The sequence below is a fragment of the Callospermophilus lateralis genome, chromosome 18 (assembly GCF_048772815.1).
Source record: "Callospermophilus lateralis isolate mCalLat2 chromosome 18, mCalLat2.hap1, whole genome shotgun sequence".
NCBI lineage: Eukaryota > Metazoa > Chordata > Mammalia > Rodentia > Sciuridae > Callospermophilus > Callospermophilus lateralis.
Window position 1 is genome coordinate 7,794,898 of NC_135322.1, and position 10,338 is coordinate 7,805,235.

The 10,338-nt window shown below is 52.4% G+C and overlaps 1 protein-coding gene across 1 annotated transcript; it reads right to left on the reverse strand.

Moving 5' to 3' along the window:
• Positions 1-776: 776 nt before the first annotated feature.
• Syngr4 (synaptogyrin 4) lies at positions 777-10,204 on the reverse strand. Its single transcript, XM_076839381.1, has 5 exons — positions 10,141-10,204; positions 8,791-8,990; positions 2,607-2,844; positions 1,333-1,472; positions 777-1,007 (listed from the first exon to the last, which is right to left on the reverse strand). Exons 2-5 carry the CDS (start codon positions 8,881-8,883, stop codon positions 777-779), a joined length of 702 nt encoding a protein of 233 aa, XP_076695496.1. The 5' UTR covers positions 8,884-8,990; positions 10,141-10,204.
• Positions 10,205-10,338: the final 134 nt, after the last annotated feature.

Sequence of the window (10,338 nt, forward strand, 5' to 3'; positions counted from 1 at the left end):
ACTACCCAATTTCAATTGGACAGCGCTGCTCTAGTATCTCCAGGCCCCGTGGCTGAATGGTGGGTGGAGGCTGCCCCTCCCAGAGAGGGCCCCCATCCTTGCTACTGTGTCGACAGGTGCTTCTCCCTTTGGGATTACCTGCTGGACCCCAGAGGCAGGAGCATTTGTGGCCTGTGCACAAGTGCCCTATTACGCCTGGGGTTCCATTAGAGCAGAAATTCCTCCCTTCCAAAGATGGACTTTGGAATATTTGAAGACAAGAATCTCCCTGAACCTCATTCATGGACCAGTGTCCCCTGTCCCTTCACTGCCTCCTCAGACAGCATGGTTTTGTGTTGGGTCCCTTGTCACTGTAAGTAGTAGAAGGCCATGGGCTTTGACATCAGCACTGGATGGGTCTCATCGTTGCCCTGATTCTTGGTGCTCTCTCCACGGATGGAAACAGTTTCTCTGAACTTGAGCTTCCTCACCTGTATGATGGGACGGCTTGTGCTTCCCTCCATGGCAGTGTGGGAGGGGCTTGAGGAGCAGATGATGGGACAGGACTTGGTTCTTAATAGGCATGAAAATAGCTTCCTGCCCGCTGCCAGGAAGAGGGTACCTGGAGGTGCTACAGTTATGTGACCTACTGCAGAGACCTCTGTGACCCAGTGGCATTTCTCCCCTCAACCCCAGCCACTCACGGGATAAGCAGAACAGACATGAGAAGGACAGGGCTGTTTTCAGAAACCCTTCTGGAGGGAGGAGTATCTCTTTACTGATGTGGATAAGAATGTTTAGTTGTCAGGCATCATAGCAAGGCGAGGGGCCTTTGGAGTGGTCAGATAGGGGGACAGGGCAGAGCTGGAGTAACTCAGGCTGTTTGGGCCGGTGGGCATATTGACAGGGCTGGCGGCAGAGGGTGGGGAGAGGGTGGTCAGCACCACGCCACCCTCATCCAGGGAGCGCTTGTAGGGGACTGGAACATCATTTCGGAGGTCCTGGATCGCCAGATAAGCCTGGAATATCTGTGGGCAGAAAAGGGTGGCTGAAGGCTGGCTTGGGATGGGCAGGGGAGGAGAGGGCAGGCTAGGGACTAGCCTGGGACGGAGGGGCAGGGACCAGTTGTGCCAACTGCTCACTGCCCATGGACACCCAGCCAAGGCACCACTCCTGATGTTGGGCTCTGGCTGCTCAGAGGAAGGTGAGCCTGGAAGAGGTCAACAGAGGCCCCGGGAGAGCCCCCAACCCCTGACCACCAGGGGAGCAACACAGAGCTGGAATGTTCTATTCCTCCCACCCCATTCTGCAGAGGGTCACGGGGGTGTGGTGAGGGCTGGGGCTCGACCTCACCCAGACAGGGATGGAGAAGAAAGAGAAAGCGATGGCCGCCTTGGCGCTGCTGCTCCCCAGGAGGAACTCTTTGGGCTGTGAATGCTGCCACTGGTTGGCCAGGAAGCAGAACCCCACGAACCAGATGCCTGCCCAGAGGACTGCGGTGTGGGGAGAGAAGAGGGACCAGGGGTGTGCAAAGATGGGGTTAGGGGTCTTGCATGACTTCCCACTTATTCTACCCAATCCCTCCGAGCCCTCCTAAGAGTAAGCTGCTGCAAAAGGCTTTGCTGTCCAAAGTGGCCAACACAGGAGCCACGGGCCACGTGGGTCTGCTTCCACTTCAATTCATTCAAGTAGGTCTGAAAAAGAATTCAGTTCCTCTGTTGCCCTGGCCACATTTCAAATGCTCAGTGACCAAGCGTAGTCAGCGGCTCCTACCCGGGACAGCACAGGTACAGAACCTTCCCCTCTTGCGGGAAGCTCTCAGACAGCAGATTCATTGACTTGTGAGGACTCCCTGAACCCTGCAGGGAGGAGGAGGGGGGAGAAGAGATCCGACAGAGAAGGCGGCCAGGGTGTAAGTTTAAGGAATATGCATTTATTTAGTGCTTACTGTGTGCCAGGCTCTATGGAGAGTGTTTGGCAGTGGTGAGGAGTGTCTGACTGCCACTCACTCAGCAGCAGCAGCCCATTAAAGAGCCTCCTCAAGCCTCAGTTTCCTTCTCTGTAAAACAGGAAAATGAGCAGGACTCACCTCCTAGGGTGGTTCTGAGGACTTTAAAGGACAGGATTTGTGTGCCTGCCTGGGGAAGCACTCTGTGAATGTATGCGGTACTACAGGCCCTGCTTATTTCATCCTCAGAAACCCCTGCAAGGTGGGGTCTTGGTCCCAGCTTTTACTGATGGTGAAATAAGGGAAGAGACATATGAGCCCGCAAAGCCAGGAGGTGCTGGGGTCCATCTGGCTCCAAGCTCCAAACTCCACTTCCTGCCACAGAGTGGCTTTTCAAGAAATGTTTAGTAAATGAAGGAGATGAAGGGGGAGGTGGGGGGAAGCTGGGGAGAAGGGGTGAGCCTGGGGGCAGGCCATGTGCTGCTCTTGAGGATGCTTATTTGTCCCTGAGGAGGAAACAGCAGGCGCTAACTAGCAGCAAGAAACGTGGGGCCATGTGTGGTCAGATCCACGGGATGAGAGGACTGTCAGGTATGCGGCCAGCTGGGTGGCCAAGGGCTGTGCCCCATGGGCCATTGCAGGAGTGGGTGGCTCTGGGTGGGAGGTCCTGGGGGCTCACCATCCAGGATGAAGTCCAGGAGCTGGAAGGCCGTCCTGAAGCGGGTGCTGGCGATGCGGCTCTCCTGGGCATCCAGGGCCAGGAAGGTCAGGCAGCTGAGGAAGGCCGTGAAGCCGGCGCCCACAGCGAAGCTGCAGGCCACACTGTTGCTATTGAGGACACAGTGGAGCTGGGGAGACTCTGTCTTGTTCTGGTAGCCATCGGTCAGTAAGGAGGAGAAGATGATGAGGGAGAAGATCTGTGGACCCCCAAGGACCAGGGTGAAGCTCAGCAACTCCCCTGAGCTGCTCTTGCTCCCTGGCTATGACAGTTCTGCTGCACGTTGGCTCACTCTTGCCTTCCCCCTCCCTGTCATACCCTCAGAGCTCCCAACCTCTGCCCTTCCTCCCCTCTTCTCCGTCCCTTTCCTTCTCCATTGCCCCCCTGCCTCTAGACTTGTCTCCTCAGACCATCCCCCACAAACTCTTAGGGGTCCTTTCACATCATGTCCCTCTCTGCTCAGTCTCCCCCATGGTCCCCAGACCCCCAGGAGTGAGTCCCAGCCCCTCAGTTTGGTCTTTGAGGCCTTGTATGGTCTCCATCCTCCTCCCTCTCCTCATTCCCTCTTTCCCGACTCAGCCCTTTTGCCACCAAACCCAAGTCCCCTGCTCTTAGCACAGTGGAGCTGATGGAGGTGTGTGTTCTCCGCCTTCAGCTCCTCCCTCTACTTGTAACTTCTCTCTCTCCCTCCTTCCCTGTCAATTCCCATTTCCCCCCTCTTTTGTGTGGAATTGGGGGATCAAATGCAGGGCCTTGCACATGCTGGCACGTGACCCACCACACCCAGTTCCCTATTCAACTCTTAAAAATAAATTTGTAAAATATTCCAAGTATTCAGAAAAGTATGGAGAGAAATATAACAGATACCTAGTACTGACTACCCAGAACTAGCAAATATTAAATTATGCTTTTTTGATTTGGTTTCAGAAGTTTTTTTAAAAAACAAAATATAAAGCTGGGCACAGCGGTGCTCGCCTATAAATCCCAGCAACTTGCGAGGCCAAGGCAGGAGGATCACAAGTTTGAGGCCAGCCTGAGAAATATTTAAAAAGGGTTAGGAATGTAGCTCAGTGCTTAAGTGCCCCTGACTTCAATCCCCAGTAACCAAAGCCCCAAACCAACAAAATCCCACAAATACAATATTCCTGTGCTGGGGATGTGGCTCAAGCGGTAGTGTGCTCGCGTGGCATGTGTGCGGCCCGGGTTCGATCCTCAGCACCACATACAAACAAAGATGCTGTGTCCACCGATAACTAAAAAATAAATATTAAAATTCTCTCTCTCTTTAAAAAAAAAACAACAATATTCCTGTCCCCTTGGGTATATACATGGAGCATATAGTTCATTTGTTATTCTACAAATATTCTTGCAACCACCCTATGACAGGGCACTATTAATGGTCCTGTTCTTCAGATAATGACACTGAGACAAAGAGGATGAGGAATTGGCTGAACTTGGTGACACTGGGAAGCAGCAGAGCCTGGAGTTGAACCCTCGCAGTCTGGCTCCTCAGTCTGCTCTTAACCCCTCACTACACTACTTCACGCTGGACCAAATGCCTTGAAGCATAATGAGTGAATTGAAGCCTCGCTCCTCTGTCTCAGATGACCACAGGGTCATATGGCAAGGCCTATGCCAGACACAGAAGAAGCAGGTGTGTACCTGGAATAGAGGGTGGAGCTCGTTAGAGGATGACGTTTGCTTTGGATGATGTTTTTATAAGGAATGTTCAAGGCTGAGGAATGGGAACATAGTTTGGAGGGTAACAGGGATCCCTGGGGTGCTGCAGGATCAGCTCTGGGTGTACAAAGAGCTCTTCTACCTGAGTGGAGAAGGCTGGAGGGCATGCGTGCCAAGGTCAGGAGGAGCGCCAAGGTCAGGGAAGAGAGTCAAGGTCTGAGTGGGATCCTGGGCCTGCACTTAGGAGATCATGAGTTGACATCTGAACTGGACCTGAAAGGGGAGTATTTTTCCAGGCAGAGAAGAGGATGGCATTTTTTTCCTTTTTCTTTCTTTTCTTTGTGGGGCTGGGGCTCGAACCCAGGCCCTCTCATATACTCAGAAAGCACTCTACCCCTGGGTGATATGCCCAGCTTGGAGGAAGGCACTCTGGGAAGGGTTAGTAGCAGGAAAAAAAGTCAGATGCAGGGGTTCTAAAGGGACAAAAGAGAAATCTCATTTGAGGGATCTGGTGTGAGATGAGGCTGAAAAAGTGGGCAGGAGGTAGACTCTCAGAGATCTTGAACACTAGGCCTAGAGTAGAGGGTGGAGCTGGTTGGAGGATGATGTTTGCTTTGGGGTGATGATTTTATAAGGAGGAGGGGAGCCATGGAAAGTTAAATTTCTTATTTGAACTTAATTTTATGTATGGAAAGGTTCTGAGCAGAGGAGGGCCAGGTCAGACCTGAGGGTTAGAGAAATCCTCTGGGGTCACATGGCTGATGGACTGGAGGAGGACAAAACAAGATGCTCACAGACCTGAGAGCAGGTTGGTGGCGGGGACCAGGTCAGAAACACTGAGTTGGAAGCCCTGGGGAATCCAGGAATATTTAGGTCGTAAAATTGGACCTGGTGATTGATTGGATATGGCAGGGTTGGCTATTGGAGTTTGGGGAGAGGTGGGTAGGCTGAGGGAAAGGGCATGTTGAAAATGACCCCTACATTAGAATTTTTAAATTTTTTTTTTTTTTTTTGGTACCTGGGATTGAACCCAGGGGCCCTTTACCACTGAGCCACATCCCCAGCCCTATTTTTAATATTTTATTTGAAGTCAGGGCTGCACTGAGTTGCTTAGAGCCTTGCTAAATTGCTAAGGCTGGCCTTGAACTTATGATCCTCTTGCCTCAGCCTCCAGAACAGCTGGGATTACAGGCATGCACCACTGCAAATGGCCCTTCATTAGAACTTGAAGTCCTGCAGGACAAGCCCCATGGTGGACCCTTCTAGGCCCAGCACCCAGTACCAGACTGGACTTCTACAAATATGTGTGAAAGAGGGAGTGGCTTTGGCTCATTCCAGCTCTTGCTTGTCCTTAGGAGCAAGGTGGAGGAGGCAAAGGACCCATGCCTAAGCTCCTCAGCATTCGTCCTGCCCATCCTCCTTTCTCTGTCCTTTGTCTTAACAGCTTTACAACCACAACAACATTGTCGACAAGGAGTCTCTTTTGGCCAAGCACTGTGCCTTCATGGCATTGTCTCATTTGACCCACAGCTACCCTTACAGGGAGGCTGCAGGATGAGCCAGCCCCAGCTGACTGGTCCCAGGCAGAGCCAGGTTTGGGATGGGAAAGCGCATCAATCATTTTTGAGCCCATATCCATTTTAGCTGCACCACCTCCCAGAACCTAGCACCAGCCCACGCGGGAAGTGTTATTAATTCATTTCTGTTTCACAGGTGATAAATCGAAGCCATTACAGTGGAGTGGAAAGAACCAGACGCGTCCTACTCTGCCAGCTGTGTGGCCTTGGGCACAGCACTGAGCTCTCGGAGCCTCAGTTTCCCAGTCTGTCACTAAGCTCTGAAGAGGGGAAATGCAGGGGTGGGCGCTCAGCCCTAGAGGTGCTCAGGAAAATGGTGGTTCTCAGGATTCAACCAAAGTGGGAATCCTCTGTTCAAGGTCAGGTGACGTGGGGTGGGATTGGAATCCAGTTCTCTTGAGGGTCATTGAGGCCTCTGGGTTATTTGCCCACCAGTCCCAGAAAATCTTGGCTATGTTAGAACCCAGGGCACTGGAGACTCTGGGAGGGGGCTCAGCTGGGCCAAGAGACCCTAGTCAACTGGAGCCTGAGTCCAACCTCCTTCCACACCCTTGCTGGCCTATCCCCAGGGAGGGAGCAAAGATTCATCAGTTAAGGCACCAGCTGGCAGGCGGCAGTGAGAAGGACAAGAGCACCAGCTGCCCAGAGGCTCCCTACTGAGGAGCCAGGCCAGGGGGGAAGGCGGAGAGGGCGGGCAGGAGGGAGGATGGAAGCAGCGGGCAAAGTCCGTGACCAGAACGTCTGGCACAGCCAGAAGCCCTTCCCCCCGCTGCCCGCACCCCTCCACACCAGCTGGGCCTCCTCCCTTGCTGCGCCCTTCCTCCCCAGGCTTTGGAAACAGGCGGGCAAATCCCAGTTTGACTTGCCAACCAGCTGGGTGCTGTCCTTGGGCAAGTCACTCAACCTCTGGGAGCCTCAGTTTCCCCTTGGGTTAGACAGGGCAGAAACATCCATCATAGGGCTATGGTGAGGACAGGAGCCTCCACCAGCAGGGACACGGCACATTCGCATTCACAATTCTCCTCTTTCCCTGGGGAAAAGGACAATGCGGCACAAATCCCTATCACCCTGGGCGCTGAAACCCATGTCTCCTCCCTCACAAGTCATGATTTGTTCCACTAATAATCGCTATTTAAGGAAAGCCTACCACTTGCCAGGCCCGTGCTCATCACTGTATAGGCATTAACTTGTCTCATTTCCACAACAGACCTTCCTCTGAGCAGGGTAGGGGACACTCTCTTTACAGATGAAGGGAGAGAGGTTCAGAGGAGTCAAGTAACTTGCTTCAGGTCACATAGACATATGGTGACCACATAAGCTATGGAACAAAATGGCACTTCTGGGAATGAAAAGTAGTACTACTAATAGTTATGCCAGGACCAGCTGAGCAACCTGGGGAGTATACCCCTCTAACAGATGGCACATGGCTAGACTAGAATTCATTCAGGCCTGTGTGGTCCCTTTGTTCCAGAAGGGGCAAGGAGATAAAAATCTGGCAGGAAACCCTAAGTTCTGACATAAGGCACCCCACCTACTCCTCAGACTTGCATGAGATTTATCATCTCCCTGGGCTGTGTCCAGCTATGTCAAGAGTGAGCAGTAAAGGTGGCACAGTTAAAGCCGATGAGAAGTGACTGGTCCAAGGTCACACAGCAGAGTCTGAGCTGAATGATGTTTTTTTTTTTTTTTTTTTTCAGGACTGAGAATTGTACAGGGCCACTGTACCACTGAGCTCTATTCCCAGCCCTGTTTATTTTTTGAGATAGGATCTCAAAGTTGCTATCTTGAATTTGTGATCCTCCTGCCTCAGCCTTTCCAGTAGCCAGTATTACAGGTAGATTCACCAAACGAGGATTTGACTCCAGTGTACAGATTCTATGGGGATGTAGTGATGACTAAAAGATGTATATAGATGGGCTTGGTGGTGCAGCCTATAATCCCAGCCACTCAGGAGGCTGAGGCAGAAGGACTGCAAGTTTTAGACAAGCCTTAGCAAATTAGGCCCTAAGCAACTGAGCAAAACCCTGTCTCAAAATAAAAATAAAAAGGGCTAAGGGTATGGTGTAGTGGTTAAGCCCCCCTGGGTTCAATCCAACCCCCAGTACCCTCCCCCTACAAGATACATATAAAGCCTCAGCACAGTGCTTGACACACAAATGGCCACTGGACAGCTGGTATCTTAATTCTGTCTTACATATTCTTTTCCCACCACCCCAACCTAAGAGAAGGAAAAAAAACTGGGTCTAGTATCTTACAGACCCAAGTTTGAACCCTGGCACTGTTTCTTATTATGTGACCTTAGTCAATGCTGTCCAATAGAAGTTTCTGGCATCACAAAAATGTTCCAATTTAAGAACCACAGGTGGCTGCTGAGTACCTGAAATGTGGCCTTGGTGACTGAGAAATAGCCTATGCTATTTAAAATTGAAATAGCTATCTGTGCCTTATTGCTACCCCATTGGACAGCAGATTTCAAGATAGGAAATTAGTTCACTTTGTTGATTCTTAGTTTTCTTAGCTCAAAATGGGGCTTGCAGCACCTCCTTTGAAGGTTTTTTTTTTCTTGCAAAGAGTCAATAAGGGGTCTGGAGTTATGGCTCAGCGGTAGAGCACCCACCCAGCACTTGCAGGGCACTGGGTTCGATCCTTAGCACCACATAAAAATAAAGGTGTTGTGACCAATTACAACTAAAACAAGATATTAAAAAAAAAAGAGAGAGGCAATCAGTGCTAGGAACAGCTGGGTGCTCAAAGATGGCTTCAGTTATTAGCTCCCTTTTGCTCCATTTCCTCATCTGACCCTTCTTGCCCCCTCCCTCTGAAAGTTGACCATTCCCATCTTGTGGGCCACAATCCCACATCCCACAGGTGGGCCATAGGGGCCTCACCCCTTCTAAGATCCTTGCAATGCTCTTTGGCTTCCTCAGAAAATGCACAGCCTCACTGTCAGCCAGGTCCTGCAGGCTTTCTGGGAGGTGCATAGTGGCTGTTCTCCTTCTGAGGTCCCTGGAGATGGGGGGAGAGGTTCTGTGCACTGCCTGCGGGGTGCTGCCACCTGACTGCTCCAAGCTCACGCTGAGGCTTGCTGCTGCAAGACAACACAGACATGGAACGTCAGAGACAGGGCATAGGGTTCCAGGAGTGGGGGTGTGTGAAATGCAGGCCTACCAGAGCTCTTGGGAGTTGGAGTCTGGGTGAAGGGGCTCCTGGGGGATGAAAAGTTGTTAAGGGTCCTCTGAATTGGGGTATAGGATAATGGGGCTACTGAGGTTTCCAGAGGTTGGGGATGCAGTGAGGGGGCTTCTGGGAGTCCTGGGAATGGGGCATGTGAAGTAAAAAACCTGCTTCAGGGTCCCAGGAGCTCTGGATAAGGGGTGAGGAATTGGATGGCAGGAGAAGGGTTGGTTTCAGGCCCCAGGAGTTGGAAATGCAGGAGAGGGGACTTCAGGTGTCCCCAAGAGTCAAGTATGTGGGATGAGAGGGATGTGGGGTGACAGGGCTGCTGGGAGTCCTAGGAGTGGGGGGCATAGGGAAACCCAGGAACTGGGGACAGGGATATTTTTGGAGGTCCTGAAAATGGGGCACAGAGTTACAGGGCTGCTGGGGATCCTAAGAGTGGGCCCATAAGTGAAGTGGCTGCTTCAGGTCCCAGAAGTCAGCATTTGGGTGAGGGGACTGTGGGCCAGGGGTTCCAGAGTGGGATGGCAGGGTGAGGAGTCCCAGGCCAAGGAGCCGGGGCCTGGAGAGGGCTGGGACATTTGGGGGCCATGTCCTTGACAGGAGCTTGAGGGCCCAGCTTAAAGGTGACCTTCTCTGAGAGGACGCAGGTGGGCGTTTCTGGAAAGTATGGGCTCTACGGGCGGTGGGGAGGACCTCTGGGATGTCTGAAGCCCAGGAATCCCTTTCAGGCTGGGGTGACAAACCCATAATGGAGGACGCAGGCCTTCAGGGTATATTTTAGGCTGTCCTTGTGATTTGGGGTTATTTCCTCTTAGAACTAGGCGACAGCTTCATCGTCTTCATAAATGTGCATTTCCTCAAGTTGGGGTCCTGCCCTCGATGTGTGGAGCTCGGAATGGAGCGGTCCCATCGGATGAGGCCACACACCCCGGGCTAGGCCACCTTCGTAGAATTAGGGTCCTCCCTTTAAAGACATGGGATGGGACTGCTGGGGCTGGCGGGGGGTGACGCTGCTTGACAAAGGGTCACCCCTGCTCTGGAGGACCGAAATACGTCACCTGGAGTCCGGCTCTTCCTTCTGCCCGCCCTCCCCTCCGGGTCCCAGGCGCCACCTCAGCCTTCTTTTGGTTCCTCTTTTTCCCGCCTTTTTGCTCCTCCACAGCTGATTGGCTGTACCCAAGTCCCGCCCTCTTCCATTTCCGCCAACTCTGGAGCTAGCTTGCGCAAGGGCGTGGCCTCAGCGGACGTTGGTCAGC